Genomic DNA, 15,927 nt, shown 5'->3' on the forward strand with positions numbered 1-15,927 from the left:
TACCGGGGTGCGAACACTTCGAGCGCGCACTTTGCTTCTCCCCTTTTTGCTGCCGTGAAAAAAAAAGTTGTACCAGGGTGTGGAAACTTCGAGCGCGCACTTTATTTCTTCTTCCTGTCCTTTTTGAACAAGGCGAACCCGCCGGGCGAGGAGGCCCGGAGATAGGTCTTCGAGCCCTGGCGCTTGATGGAATCGGGATGCAGCGAGGACGCGTCCAAGGACAGCAGGGGATAGGACTGCTCGGGGTGCCTCGGGGGAGACGAGAGCGGACGGGGGTTGCTCAGGTCGGGGAATGACAGGTTGAGCGGCTCCTTCATAGACTGAACGAAGGACTTGTCGGACGGCGGCGAGGTGTTGTCGCCCTCCTGCTCCTCCTGGGGAAACGGGGCCCACCGGTCCAGCATAATGCGCGACACGAAGTCGCAGTAAGACATCGGCCTCGCGTGAGCCGAGGAAATTTGGCGAATCTTCGCGTGCCTCTTCTCCGCCTGCGCCAACGACGTCTTTTCCGGCTGCAAGTACCTCGCGGCGGCTATCGACGCGTGTCTAACGGTAACCCCCAGCGCGCGGCGGGACAGCACCGTGTTGTTCACCAGGGGCATCCCCAAAATCACTTTGTTCTTCCACGCATAAATCTGTACACAAAACAACCCGCACTCCATCGGACTAATCACGATGTGCACGAACTTGCCCCGCTCCTCTCCCAGCGGCCGGTACCGCGTCCCCTCGCTCCACACAATCGTCACCGGCCCGCGCACCGCGTCCAAATCCCTCGCCCCCTCCCCCTGCGGTACAAAAAACACATCCGCACAGTGTACCGAATAACGGTAAATTTCTCGTATCGGCCCCGACGCGCACTCCACCCTCCCCCCCAAACTCTCTAAAAACCTCTCGTACTCCTCCCCCCCCTCCCTCATGCAGACCACTCCAATCTGCAGCCTCGCCCGCTCCGGTATCTTGTCCAACTCCTCCAACTCCTCCTTCAACTTTTCACTCTCCTCCAACAACGTCAGCTTCTCGTACTCTCCCGGCGACAAACACCCCAAATTCGACAGGAACAACCGACCCTGGCCACTCGTCGCCCTCCACCTCCTCTCCTCCCCCATGCACTCGCTCTCCTTCACCTCGTACTTCCTCTCCTCCCCCATATAGTCCTCAATCCACCCAATCGCCCCGCTTCGCGCCTCCCTCCTCTGCGCCAAGTAACTTCTCAACTCCTCTCCAACCTCCTCCGCTCGCCCCCCCATAACCTCCTCCGCCTTCCCCCCCTCTCCCAACACCTCCACCGCCTGCCCCCTCTCCAACTCGTCGTACAACCTCCTCTCCACCCTCCACGTCTTCCGTCCAAACTCGTTCCGAAGCGTCAAGTAACAACCCCCCCCCGCCTCCACCACGCTCATAATCGCAAACCCATTCGTCAAAAAATGCCTCTCCCAACTCGCCTCGCCCAACAACTCCCCACCTCCCCACTCCGTCTCTATCTGACTGTACAACTTCTCCAACGCGTACATCGACTCTCTCCACCTCCTCACGTCCCCCGACTTCCCTATCTTCAACACCACCTCCACCAACCTCTCCCTCAACTCCACACTCAACCCACCCGTCACTTCCCCCCCCACCGACAACCACTCACTCAGCGCCATCAACGCCGGCCCCAACGCCTTCTCGTCCTCCCCACCCTCCAACTGCTCCACCAAACCCTCCACCACCCTCTCCGCCAACTCCACCATGCACCTCGTCGCACACCTCCCCCTCCAACCCGTCAACGACTCCAACACCGCGTTCGCCATCACCACCGCCCCGTAACTCCTCTGCCCCCCCCCCAACTCCCTCACCTTCCTCAACACCACCGACACCATGTACCTCGCCAACTCCCCACTCCTCTCGTCCTCAGGGTCCCCGTCAAACACCAACGGCATCACCAACGACAACAACTTCACCACGTTCTTCACGTTGTCCTCCCTCACCAACGCCAACGCCAACACCGACGCCAAATGCGGCCTCACGTCCGAAAACACCGACACCGTCCTCGGCGACTCAAACTCCAACTCCACCGCAAACGGCAACGTCGCGAACGGCTTCACCCTCTCCACCCCCTCCCTCTTCTCAAACAACTCCACCTCCCCCCTCGGCAACGCCGAAAAATGCTCACTCACGCACAACACCGTCGCCAACAAGTTAATGCACGCGCTCCTCACGTTCGGGTCCGCCAACATCGACTTCCATATACACACGAACGCGTACAAAAAAAACGGCACCAACACGTACGCCCCGTCAAACTCCTTCAAAAACAACTGACTCACCGACACCAACGTCGTGCACAGCACCCTCGTCACCCCCGACTTCGTCAAAATCGACATCAACACCGTGTAAAACCTCGCCAAATCCATCCTCTTGAACGACTCCCTAAACCTCTCCCCACACAAACTCGTCGCGCAATAAATCCTACACATACTCGCCGCCGCCAACGCGTTCCCCTCGTCCAACTCCGCCTCGTCCGCCAACAACGTCTTGAAAATCCACCCCCCAAACAACTCCAACACGTCGCTCCTGCTCGGGTACCGCTTCTCCCCACTCCCCACGTCCCCCAACTCCAAATACAGGTCCACCACCTTGAACACGCCCCGGAAAAACGTCATGTGCACCGCCGCGTTCCTCAACTCCACCGGCTCCGGTATCGCGTTCATCACCCAGTTCAGCGCGAAAAACACGAACTCCCCCGACGCCTCCACCTGTCTCTTCGTCACCGTGCCATCCCCATTCGTCCACTCCACCTCCAAACACTCCGCCGACTCCGACCACTCCCCATACATCAACGTCAGCGCCCTTCTCGTCAAACCGTACAAAACCGCATTCCAGTGCTCGAAAATCGACGTGTCTATCCAATCTCTCGCCAACCGCACGAACTTCTCCCACAACTCCTCATCCATCGTCTCCGAATACAAGAAATACTCCATCAACAGCCTAAATGACAGCGGCGCCAACGCCTTGAACAACGCTCCCGACCCAACGTGCCCCATCTCCACCTGAAAATTCTTAAATATCCCATCCACCGTCCCCAACGCCAGCAGTATGTAATGACTCCACGTCTCCCTGCTCAACTCCTTCTTGTTCCCCTTCACGTTCGCGTACATCACCTCCTCCAACGCATACTTGCATATCCGTATCTGGCTTTTGATCGCCTCCCCGTCGCTCGCCCGCGGCTCGAACAAATAACTCAGGTGACCAAACATCTCCTTTTGAAAAAAAACATCAAAAAAAACATCAGCTCTCCACCTCCCCTCTGTCCCTCTCTACTCTCCACCTCCCTCTCTCCTCCCCCGTACCCTCCAAAAACTCTGCTCAAACCCCTCGAACCCCTTCGGCGCTCGCCCACCCTTCACCAACCAATTCCTGTAAATCGCCACACACTGCTCGATAACTGTCAAATTCTCCATTGGCAACGCGAAACCGTGCCCCACCACCTCTAACACCCACCTCACATGCGCCGGCGTCGTCAGGCTATCCACAATCTCCTGATCGAACAACTGTGACACCACCTCCGCCACCAAAATCTTCTTAACCTGGTGGGGGAACTTGCGCAGCACGTTCGTGCTTTCAAGACCTGTCCAACGCACCGTACAAAACACTCCACGTAAGCTCTCAACCCCTCTGTCAAACCAGCAAGCTAACTCCCACTCTCCGCGACGTGCGCTTCTGTAGAGCAAAAAAATAAACCAAACCCTGTACCCTCTGACGCTGGGATCAGCTCCAAATTCTTAATCCACGAATTGAACATCTCTGCTCCCAATAATTCACAAATGCGCCCTATCTAAACAAGCTCCTCCGCCAACTCTGTAAAACGAGACGAAAAAAAAAATCGTCCCTAAATAAAAAATGAAAATACCCAATCTTACACGAAATACCATCAACGCTTTCACTCTTTCAGCGAAAACGATTCCACATCTGACTCTACTGACAGAGAACTTGAGAGCTCCAGCTCCTCCTGACAGTTCAAACGCGTCAGAACCCGCCTAGGCAACATTCCAGTGGCGTAAAATGCCACGTCGGGATCGCAGTCAGATGCCAACTGCGAATGCACCTCGAGAATGCTAGAATCCACCTCGAAGTGCTCTAAAACCTTGTTGACAGACTGCGCCACCGTCAACCTGACATTCGGCACCCTGTCCGTCGCGAGAGCCAACAACCGTGGCAATAATTCGCTCCGATATGTCTCTGCGTCGACTTCCTCGATAGCAATCCCGCAAATCGACGAAAACAGCTGGCGAATATAAAAGTGTCTGCTGACGCTCAACTCACAAATCTGAGACATAAAACCATGCAAAACCATGGACGACTCTGTCAACAGACGAAAAACCGCGCAAAAAGACCCAATAATCGTCAAACGAACCGCATTCACCGGGTCGTTTACGCAAACGAAAAAAAGAGGCACAAACCTTTTCTCGATCACGTGCAGCGCATACTGCGACGCAAGCGCGCCAAATTGCTCCGCCATAACCCTCCTCACTCTCCAATCCGCACTCTTGAAATACCCTTCTAACATATCCAAATAATGGAGCCTCTTCTCCTCTGTCAACACCGCGAAAAACTTGCTGATATTCGCCAAAAGAACGCTACAAATTTCGTTGTCCTTTAAAAATTCCTCAAAAACCCTCAGTAAGTGCTCCTCCGCCACCTTCGTCCCCAAAATCCGCGCAATCTCGTGCAGCGAACTGGCCAAAGACCTCCTCACTACCTGCTGGCGACTTGAGACGAGCGACGCATATAACTGGTCCACCTCGTTCCACCTATCCGGACCTACTGCAAGAAGCACAGCCGGAAAATTGAACGCACAATACTGAGCCACGTTGACGTCAGCAGAAGAACGCATATAAAAACTTCGAAAAATATCCAAAATCACAGTAGGCACCGTTTCAACGCCAAACGTAGCCACAAACGGACCTAACACCTCATACGCAGCAGAACACACCCAGTAACTCTGATCTCTCGACAACTCGCAAAATACGGGCACCAGTACCTCGGCACGCCTCTGATGGCTCACACACTTTGACACAGCTGGCAGTGACTTGACCGCCTCCCTCCGAATGGTCCAAAACTTGTCCTTTGTAAACTTGAGAAATATCGAAAACACCTTCTCTCTTAGCGCGTCTGTGTTCGCAATCCTGCACATATCTCCAATATAAAGAGACACGGACTTTCGCACGAGCGTCACCGGGTCGTTTGCCAACAAGACAAAGTGCGAAAATATAAAGTCTCTCAACAAATCACCTTGTATGACCGTCGACAACCCACCGAGGAACTGAGCCCCTTGTATCCGATACGCATCCGTTGTCATATCTCTAATCAAACTCTGCACAATGGGCAATATATACATTTCAACATCGGAACTTACCAACAGCGACGACAACTTAACCAATGAGTCTGTTGCCGTGGTCCTCACGTGCGAATTCAAATCCGTCGCATACTCAATCACAATCGGCAACAGCTCGTGAAGGAGGCAAAAATACCCCTGCTCCTTCTCCTCAATAGAACATAAATACTCTGCCAACTTGACGATCTCCCGCGTCAACATCTCCCTCACAACGAACTCCTCGTCGTTCTTCAACATCCCCAGTAGCGGAACTATCGAACGCATACTCTTCTCGTATCCAACATATCTCGTCGTATCAACCAACTGTCGAATCGTTCGAATGCGAATCAAAATCCTACTGGATTTAGCGTCCTCGCCATCTGAATCTAGCGAATCGTCCTCTTCTTGTTCGTCCTCTGTAAAAGACGAATAGTCTGGACAAATTACGTCAGTAGCCGCTCTGCGCGCCCAAAACATGATCCGTTAGCCTTATCCACGCAAAGGGGCAATCTACAATATGCTATTTCCGTCGTCCGCAAATTCCAAAAACACCGATCTCGCACAAAACGCCTCTCTCCGATTCTCAACAAACGAAAGCAACCTGTTCTGAAAAGAGACATTCCGTGCCGCTCCAGTGTTCGGTGCTACGTACTCAAAATTGCAGCCGCGCTTTTCAGCCGCCGCAAACTGCAAACGCCTAACGGTGTATAAGTGCAACGAATCAAATAGCACGACCAAAATTTACATGGCTAACAAAAGTACCATAAATCGAGAGCTGCGAAAGGCGTCTGAACTTATCCTGGTCAAGCTCAAATACTGCACACATACTGCACACATACAAAAATCTATGTACCTGGCCGCCTCTACACATACCTCTTATAGCCATTGCGTCTACTCAGACTCAGCGTGAAGGGCGCAGCACACGCATGCAACTGGACTCCGAAAATGACCGGCGATGACGAGTAAATGCGTCTCGGCTATAGGCTCGAAACTGCGCCAAAGTACGAGAGAATAAATTAGACTTGTCAAATAGAACCTAAAGAGAAAAAAAATTGTATCGGTTACTACGAAATTAGAAATCAAAAAAATACAACTCTCTGTCGCGGGCATCGTTGCACATGCTATCTTTTCTGCGCATTTCCCAGACGTATTCTTTTCTTGCTCTCTCAAAATACGCAGCCAAGCCAAAATAAATCGCGGAACCCCTCGAGAACTGAGCTCGACAATTAATCTGCGAAAAAAATTCTTCGCTCTCCCACAAAAGCGCACCCTTTCCCAGAATGCGCTTATGCTGCCAGGATCTAAGAAATAACTTTCGGCGACAACACCATGCAGAGGCTAATTGATTCCGCGTTGACGGAGCGTCTTCGCCCTTTTCTTTGCTGTTCTTCTAGTAACTGCGATAAATTTGTTAGCCGCTTGAACATTGGAAAATTGGATGTGTTCGTCATCAGAGACGACCTCAACAGCACGGCATATCCCGGCAACAAATTCTGGAAATTTCATTACTTCCGTCAGCTGTTGGCTGAAGACCAACGCTCGGCTCGGCGCTACAAGCAAGTCGTAGCCTTCGGGGGAAACCAAAGCAATGCCATGTTGGCGTCGGCACATCTTGCGTCTGAATTCAACTTGAAATTCAAATACTATACAAGGGCTCTCAGTCAGATGGCGAGGAAAAACATCAAAGAAAGAAAGGGAAACATAAGTGAAGCACTGGCATTGGGCGCCCAAATTGTCGAAGTACCAGACGGCGATTCGAACCAATACGAGAGTCGATGGTACGCATTTCTTTTTACCTTCGCTCTCAAAAACTCTTCGCTGACGAAAACCCATTAAAAGGGAAAACGTTCCAGAAATAAAGCACGAACTTGGTTGTGAAGAAAACTTGGTTATTCCAAGAGGCGGCGCTTGTCCTATGGCAGAATATGGACTAAAACAGTTGGCCTTGAAAATTTGGCGCTTCCACAGCTGTCGACATGTCGGTTTGTCTGGGATCGTCGTCGTTCCAGCTGGCACAGGGACAACCGCTTTTTTCCTTCAAAAACATTTCAACTGGCTTTCCAATGACACTAAGTTAAAAATCGTGTGCGTGCCCGTTGTCAGAAACGAAAAGTTTTTGCTAGAACAAATGCGACTTCTGGACAGCACCGGCCCTTTTCCACAAATCATATCGACTAGTCAAAGGTACAAGTTTGCCGTTCCGCACCCTCACTTAAAGGCAGTCTGGTGCATGCTGAAGAGAAAGGGGCTGCTATTTGATTTGATCTACGCACCAGTGGCCTGGAAAGCGCTGCTGGAACATGCCGATCTGTTCCGAGATGAAATCATCTATTATTTGCACACAGGTACGCGTCATCCATAAACTCTAAATCCCAGTATAAGTCCCGTCTCTGAAAGTCCAGTTTCAAGGTGGAATCTCTGGTAACGCTACGCAGTTGGAAAGGTATCGCCAAAGTGTGCTCAGGTGAAGCGGCAAAAGGCGCATCGTCCGCACTCCTGGGCCTGACTTCAGGTAAAGGTGCGGTGTGTCTTGGCGGCAGTCTCCTTCCAGCCTCCAGCATGCAAGCCACGTATCGCCCCGACGGCGTCGAGAGAACAGGTTGAGTGTTAAGAGCCGGGCCCGCTGAGTTGCCGAGAGGCCCTCGAAAAACAAGACGGCGAAATAAAGGCCTATGAAGGCCTATAGGGGTTCTTTCGAGACCGATTGGGACCAATACTTCAAATTTCCAGACGAAGGCATCTGGATCATCATTCTGTGTCTCCTCGATATTGATGCGTGGTTTCTTGCGCGCATTCTTTAAGAAAAGGGTTGCATACGGGGCGCCCTATGCATCCAGACTGTCCTAGCCAGGCTGCTCTGGCGCACTCTCGTTGTCATAGTCGCTTAGTGGTCGCCAAAGGATGAAGCAGCGAAGGCGGTGCCCACTCGAAAACATTTTATGCTGATAGCGGTTTTTCTCGAATTGCTGAACAATAACCGTTACGGCTTGAAATAACCTAGGCGGCTTGTATAGGCTTTTGTATGTGAATTTTCGTTTAACTGACTGAAGCTTTGTTTAACAGTGCCAGTCTACACAATTTAGACTTACTCCATTTTGAAATAGTCTTCGGAAAAGCACCTCAAGTGAGCTTCTGTTTCGTTAGATTGGTCGAAACGGTGGTGCGCCCTGGCTATATAGAAGACGCATTTAGAAGTATATCAACCCATTTAGGGCACGAGGCGTCGTTGGTTTCTTCTTCTGTTAAAAGAGTGGTTGCGCGTGTCTTCGAAGGCTGTTTTACGCCCATCACTATGATGAATATGTTGCCCGCTACTATAACCCAGGTACCGCCTATGTTGATAGACCCATCTCAAGTCGTAGGCATTAAAAAAAAAGGAATCCAAGATTCTGCAGAGAACGTATCGACAGTTAAAAAAGAGTTCGGCGAGAAGCTGGATTGCAAGCACAAATGCAAAGACAAGGCCATATGCGGACACGAATGCTGTAAGCGGCTCTTTAACTTTTTCTCAAGAGCCAAGCGTAGACGCGAGGAGAATGGGGGGCAAATGTTGCTAGCATCACGGTTGGATAATCAGCTCAGCGACAAATACACAATTTATTTGCCTCCGCAACAGCAAGATTTTTTAATGTTGTCTGAAATTGAACAAGACCATATAAATAATTTTAGCTATTCCTTCCTCGACCAAGACTCGTTCTCTTCGATGGGAAACATATATGCTGAGGGCGACTGGGAGAGCAAAAAATCGGCTAAGAAGAGAATCGAAAACTGTGAAGACACTGCCTACTCAAAGGGGGATAATGCGTTAAGGGATGGCTTCAGAACCGTGTTGGGTTCGTCGCTGACCGATGAAAGCCACTTGCAGTTACCTAAAATTTTTATTAGCGTAGCGCATGAAGACGACAGCAGCTACGATTGCGCCATAGAAGTGTTGCTATTTCAATCACCTGAATACTACAACGAGACGGTAGGCGATGTCAAGAGAAGAATGCTGGCCCAGGTGGAGGACTATGAATATGCAAATCTCTTGAACATTTTTGCGTCAGAGTGGTGGTTGGGGAACGTACCGCTGGCCGACGGAACGATGTTACGGAACTTGAATTTGCGGTCGTATGCGTCGATTGTTTGCAAGCCGTGGCCCAAGTCCTATGCAGAGTCAATGGACCTGATTGTGAGTATACCGAATATGGGTAGTATAGGCGTGTCGATATCGAGCGACCAGAGAGTAGGGCACATCAAGGTGTTGGTTTGCTCGCAGCATTTGGAAATTTCCGAGAGAGATTTGGAACTAAGACACAAATGTTTGATTTTGGACGACACTGCGCTGATAGATTCCTGCAACCTTACGAGTGGAGACGTGTTAGAGGGGTTGATAAAGGATGAACCGGTAAGGACAATGGGCGCCTATGTCAAATCCATCAAGAGATCAACGAACGCGCAGAGTCAGATACTTCGCGTGGAGTTGGACAAGTTGCATGAGTTGGTGAATGGATCATGCGTCGATGTGAACAACGTTTTCAAGGTGGTGAATTCTGCGACAGGAGAAGTTGTACAGGGGAGTTTAGAGTTATCAAACAACATGGTGGTTACATTTCATCCTAGTGAACGGATGAAGAGCGCGAGATATCGAGTGGTTATGCAGCCCAAGGCGTTTAGTAATTATAGACCAGATATGGCGTTTTCGCGTTCCGAATTAGCGTTTCCATTTCAAGTGCAGGGCAAGGAACATACAATGCTTTATGTAGCCAGGAAGGGTCAAATGGCGACAGACTGTAATGTTTGTTTATCTAGGACGAGTGTGGACTTGTACGAGGAACTGAAGTTGACGATTGCAGCGACATTTGGATTCAACGCGGAAGACATTAGCCAGTTGAGGAGTGGGGCGAATGCAAAATGCATTGTGGAGGAGCACGACGACGTGAAGAGACTGAAAAACAAGGAGCGGGTATGGTTTGTCTTGACCAGGGAGGGCGAGATCCGATGGGCGATTAATGAGAATGCCTACATGGGTTCTGGTGATTCGAAGGGTATTTTCTAGTGCGAGTGATGTATACTTCTTAGAGAGGCGTTTTCTCGAATAAACGGCTATGGCTTTGTGTATGTAGTTTTTTTCAAGACGGCTCTATTGATTTTTTTGGAGGGTACTGGGTTTGAAGGGTGTCCTGTGTGAACGTGGGAAACAGTTGCGTATACAAGGCGATTTCTGCACGATCTTTTGGAGATGGGGTGCTGAGGAGTCTACCCACATATGCGAGTCTGATTAGATGAATAAGCATCCATTTATTGAAGAGAGTGAGAGCAAGTCCTACTTTGAGTGGGGTGGGTTTTAGCAGGGTCGATGGCAGGCAGGCGATCCATTTAGTTGAAGTAAGAAAGGCGATCTTGAATGAGGAAATAGGATGTTGTGCGAGATACGTTAGTTTGGGCGTGCCAAAGGTCCACCACCAGCTTTTAAGTGTGGATATGGGAAAGCTAAGCTGCAGATACCATGGGCGTATGGCTTTTTCTTGTGTAGAGTCTTGGAGATAAGAAATAGCTTGATTGTCGTTTTCCAAGCTGACTTTGAGCGCGGTGCCTGGAATGATGTCTTGGTAAGGAGGTGGGACGGAGTTGTTAGAAATAGTTACATAAAACTTGGACGACAGATCGATCAAATAGCGTGAGTTATGTAGTTGGTTTAAGTTGGCATATTTTGATTCCAAGTAAATCGAACCTGGGTCGAAGTATGGGTAAGTGGCCTTAAAGAAAAAGTCTATGATATTTAGGAGAGTATTTGAGACTATGTAGGATGACTCTTGAAGCAGGTGTCTGAATTGAGACGAAGGATTCGAATAAGTGCACAGAAAGCCCGCGAAGAGCATAACGAGTGACTCGATACAATTTTTTTCTGAAGAAGACTGAGACAAATTTTCAAATAACAGGACAGGGCTTGGATTGGCTAAGAACAAATCGATGAGTTCGGCAATTCTACAGCTGACAGATGGTAATACTTTGTTTTTCATGTCCGTTTCTAAGCGTAGGGTGTATGAGTACATTTGTGCGACAAAGACAGTCCGTGCTTTGGGGTCTAAAAAACTGGTATGTATTGAACGAAAGAAGCATTCAAAGAACATGACCAATGCGGCTCCTACGACTACGGATGTGTTGTTGTTGTTGATCATTCGAACAATTCTTTCTATTTCCCAAATCTTTCGAGCATTTTTGTATTCTTCTGATGGTTTCGAAGCATAATAAAGTGCCAGTAGTACAAGTTTTGGTAAAAACGAATCGCACATAGATGCGAAATCTCCACTAGTATAATAGGTTTTGAAGAAGCGCTCTTTATACTGTGGAGAATCCGCAGTGGTTGATACAGAAACGGGCTCATAGTAAAATGCCAAATTTTCCAGTACAGATTTGGGCGTGCTTGACCAATTAAAAATAGTTTTATTTTTGACAGATTTTAAATAGGTCGCAATGTGTTCTGAAGCGATGACTTTTACGTCCACATTTTCTGTCTCAACGATGGATTTAGCAAGGGCGATCGATAAAGCAGTTAAATCGCTCCAGGTATGCTTCATTAGGTGCCTCCTAGAAGAGTTGCCATCAGTTTGGGGGATTCGAATTTTTTTTGTGTCGTTATTGCTGACAGGTTCTAATGCTTCATGATTTGAGCTCGCGCCATCTTGTGGTTCGATACGTAAAAAGAGGTGGACCGACAGAGGCAGTTAGAGCATGTTCGATATACAGGAAATTTGCTTTGCTCTAGCTCAGAAACGTACGCCTACTATCTGTCAATGCGATAGCCAAAAATACAGAGCGGACTTGATCCTGAGTAAACGAAGCACCGCTTGGACCTCTTAAATGCGGCTGAAACATCTGCCTCCGCCTATCAGGGGACGCTTGATAAATAGTCTAATACCTGTTTTGCCGTTCGGAAAAAGGCGTAAACAAAAAGTCCGTTTTGCTTACGACGATTCAAAAAAAAAAAAATTCAAATTGCTATCAAGGCCGCCGACCGGCATGTCGGTTGGCTTTGTTTTACTCAATGTTGAATAGGATATTTCTCCGTTTTACACGCAACAATAAGGTCAGAAGGGTAGTGTCGGAGGTTTATTTACGGAATGACATATTTTGCGGCTCTTCTATATGCAAGCATTGTTACAATGACTCGAATTTTTCGCTGGTGGCCAACGATCAGCGCGCATGGTCTCAAAATCTCACGGCCGGTGCAAGAAAAGGAGAGGTCCCAAATTATTTCATTATCGATGTGGACGTGGTGTTGAACCAGATGGAGTTGTTACAAAGGAGCGAGATTAAGGATGTGATAATTTTACAGACGGTGCTAGAAGGCGTGCGGGAGGCGAGTCATCAATACTATCAGCTATTGAGGGACATTTGCGGAGATGGAGAGCGACATTTTTATATTTTTTCAAACGAGTTCCATGAAGAGACGCACGTAGAGAGAAACCCCGGAGAGACGCGCAGGGCCTTTAACGCACGTACAATGCGGGTAGCGGCTGCGTGGTATCGGGACCACTTTAAAGGTTCTGCATCGATTTACGTGGTGACAAATAACGAGCGGGACGCAGAGTTGGCGAGAGAGGATGGATTGCAGGTTTTGACGATGTATGAGTATTTATCGAAGTTGGAAAATGACGAGCTAATGGACATGCTGGCGATTGTTGAAGAAAGAGAGATGAGTTGGATGCGAAATCCATCAAAGAAGGAGTTGGAGCTTGAACCAATTTATCCGGAACACCTTTCCGAATCTGAAATCTTGAAAGCGCTATCTGACAAGTCTCGTTCGATATACCAAGGAGTTATTCGACAGAGTCTCGACAATTGCTTGGAGGCGACGGTGATGATTGGAGATGACGATACGCGGCTTCCGCCCGAAGAACGTGAGATTTTAATCAAAGGAAAGGTGGCGATGAATAGGTCGGTGGATGGCGATGTGGTGTTGGTAGAGTTGCTGAGTAAGGACTGCTGGCAGGCGCCATCGCCCTATTTTATCGACGTTGATACACCTGAGGATCAGTTGTTGCTATTGGAAGAGGTGGAGGAAATGAAAAAAGAAAAGCTATTAGGTTTCGTTCGCGTGAAAGAGAATGCCAAAAAGCAGCCGACAGGCAAGGTAGTGGCAATTGTTAAGAAGTGCCGGAGGTCCTATGCGGGTGCGATAGAGAGGAGGAGCAAGAGTGTGGAGGGGGATGAAGGCAATGCAGATGTTGAATGTTTGTTTGTTCCTTTAGATCGGAGGGTTTCGAAAATTCGAATTCGGACCCGCCGATACGCGAAATTACTGGATAAACGGATTGTTGTTTCGATAGACGGTTGGAGTCGCTATTCTTTATTGCCATGGGGTCACTATGTAAGGACATTGGGTCCTGTGGGCGACAAAAAGGTGGAAGCTGAGGCATTGTTGTTGCAGCACCAAATTGAATTGGCGCCTTTTCCCTCGAAAGTGTTGGCTGAGTTGCCACCTATTAATTCGCCGGTGTTGGCGGACGGTTCTAGGCTCGATTTGCGAGGCGAGTTGATTTTCTCGATAGATCCACCTGGATGCACAGATATCGACGATGCATTACACGTGAAGCAATTGGAGAATGGGAATTTTCAAGTGGGCGTGCACATTGCCGACGTTTCGCACTACGTGAAGGAGGGATCTCAGCTGGATGAAGAAGCTAGAAAGAGAGGCAACACCGTCTATTTAGTAGATCGTCGAATCGACATGTTACCTCGAGAGCTCGGAGAGTGTTTATGTTCCATCAACTGCGGGGTCGATCGTTATGCATTTTCCGTGCTTTGGGAATTGACGCCACCGTCAACAGAGAATAAGTCGACGAGTGATGCGGACAATGACACGGACATGCAGATTGTGGGCCACTCTTTTCACAAGACGGTAGTTCGTTCTCGTGCAAATCTGAGCTACGGAGAGGCACAGACTCGAATGGACGATTTGAACAAGAACGACGAATTGACGCAAAGTTTGCGCTTACTTAACCGAATGGCGAAGGTATTAAGATCCAGACGAATAAAAGCCGGCGCACTGGTATTGGCTTCTCCAGAAGTGAATTTCATAAAGGACCAAGAAACGCAGGACCCTATCGACGTTGAAATGTATCAAGCTAAAGAAACCAATTATTTAATTGAAGAATTTATGCTTTTAGCAAATGTAACCGTTGCCGTTCAGATCTGCCGGTCTTTCCCAGCCTTTGCATTGCTGCGACATCACCCACCTCCAAACCAATCTAAGCTACATGCACTTTCAGTGTCTCTAGAACACTATGGCATCCGCGTCGACTCGAGCGATGGCAAGCATCTAGCCGAGACATTGGAAATGGGTTCTCAAAAATTCAAGAATGGCTCGTCAGCGAACAACTTATTTGACAGGCTACTGCGCATTATGGTTACGCGAACGATGAATCGGGCGCGGTATTTTCCCAGCGGCAGCTTGGCACCATCTCAATTTTACCATTACGGTTTGGCGGAGCCTATTTACACGCACTTCACATCTCCTATTCGGCGATTTGCCGATATTATTGTCCATCGCCTACTGGCTGCGAGCATCAACCATTGCAGTCTGTCTAAGCGCCTCGGCGTACGGTACATTCATCGCGTTTGCGACTCCATCAATCGGCGGTACCGAATGGCTGAGCGTGCAAGTCGCGACTCGATTCGATATCACACGCTTCAATACTTTCGCGGGAAGGTCATGACAAACGAATTGGCTCACGTGCTTTCGTTGGCTGCGAATGGCTTTGATGTATTGGTCCATCGGTACGGCATCGAGGGCAAAGTTTATTTGGGTTCAGATGGGTCGAACACGCGTGCAAGCGATTGGGTATATAATCCAAAAAAGCAAACTTTGAGCACCAATGATGAGAAAATTGTTATCGTTGCTTTCAAACGAGTCAAAGTGGAGTTTTGCATCCAAGCGCAACAATCAGACACCCCCAAGCTGGTATTTCGATGCGTAGAGCCGGCCATACATGCTTCATTCAAGATCAAAAGCAAGCGAGAGCCAACGAAAGAATCATATGGAGAGCTCACTCCTCCAAAAAAAAAGGCACAAAATACGCCACCTCAAGAAACCACAAAAGCACACAAAAAGAGAAAAAACATCATACCAGTCGATCTTCTTCAAAATTCGTCTACTGTTCAAGGTTCAAGGAAAAAATAATTCTCAAAACCGGTAAAAAAAAGTCACATTTTGGCAGCGATATTTATGAGACATTGTCGCGGGTCTGGCCTTGTTGGTCTCGTTCTCCTTTTTTTTTCGCCGTAACCTTACAAGCTAACGCAAAAAAGCATTTTTTTTTTAATACGTCAAAATTTAATCGCCAAATTGCTCTTTTTGTACCCAGTTCTCCCCATTACGTTGCGGCTGTGCACTTCGTAATCGCTTACCAGCCTCTTGCATCTTAGCTCTATGAAAACAGTCATGAGCACTGACAGTTTGACCTCTGGCAATGCCGTTCACTTCATTTCGATCTTTGAGCAGGAGACGCCACGTGTCAAGGGTCTGAGTTTTCACCCGTTGCGGCCATGGATTCTCTTGGGCCTTCATACCGGATCCATCCAGTTATGGGACT

The 15,927-nt window shown here is 48.9% G+C and overlaps 3 protein-coding genes across 7 annotated transcripts; 1 reads left to right on the top strand and 2 right to left on the bottom strand.

Moving 5' to 3' along the window:
* Positions 1–101: 101 nt before the first annotated feature.
* Positions 102–3,842, bottom strand: LOC126318596 (uncharacterized). The gene is made up of 4 exons (XM_049993411.1): positions 3,730–3,842; positions 3,327–3,604; positions 924–3,236; positions 102–785 (listed from the first exon to the last, which is right to left on the bottom strand). The coding sequence occupies exons 1-4, from the start codon at positions 3,776–3,778 to the stop codon at positions 102–104; spliced, it is 3,324 nt and encodes a 1,107-aa protein (XP_049849368.1). The 5' UTR covers positions 3,779–3,842.
* A 24-nt stretch (positions 3,843–3,866) lies between these two features.
* On the bottom strand, positions 3,867–12,243 carry LOC126318622 (serine/threonine-protein phosphatase 4 regulatory subunit 1-like). Of its 5 annotated transcripts, none has more exons than XR_007557409.1 (3): positions 12,112–12,243; positions 6,003–12,014; positions 3,867–5,810 (listed from the first exon to the last, which is right to left on the bottom strand). XR_007557409.1 is itself a non-coding variant. In XM_049993443.1 (3 exons), the coding sequence occupies exon 3, from the start codon at positions 5,633–5,635 to the stop codon at positions 3,917–3,919; it is 1,719 nt and encodes a 572-aa protein (XP_049849400.1). In that variant the 5' UTR covers positions 5,636–5,810; positions 6,224–6,386; positions 6,620–8,942; the 3' UTR covers positions 3,867–3,916. The 5 variants fall into 5 exon arrangements, 4 of the variants coding, with proteins under 4 accessions (XP_049849400.1, XP_049849398.1, XP_049849401.1 ...); XM_049993443.1 differs by lacking the exon at positions 12,112–12,243 and having other exon boundaries at positions 6,224–6,386; positions 6,620–8,942; XM_049993441.1 differs by lacking the exon at positions 12,112–12,243 and having other exon boundaries at positions 3,867–5,784; positions 6,224–6,307.
* Positions 12,207–15,674, top strand: LOC126318621 (uncharacterized). Its single transcript, XM_049993440.1, has one exon. It carries the CDS (start codon positions 12,378–12,380, stop codon positions 15,513–15,515), a length of 3,138 nt encoding a protein of 1,045 aa, XP_049849397.1. The 5' UTR covers positions 12,207–12,377; the 3' UTR covers positions 15,516–15,674.
* Positions 15,675–15,927: the final 253 nt, after the last annotated feature.

This window comes from Schistocerca gregaria, unplaced genomic scaffold (assembly GCF_023897955.1).
Source record: "Schistocerca gregaria isolate iqSchGreg1 unplaced genomic scaffold, iqSchGreg1.2 ptg000673l, whole genome shotgun sequence".
NCBI lineage: Eukaryota > Metazoa > Arthropoda > Insecta > Orthoptera > Acrididae > Schistocerca > Schistocerca gregaria.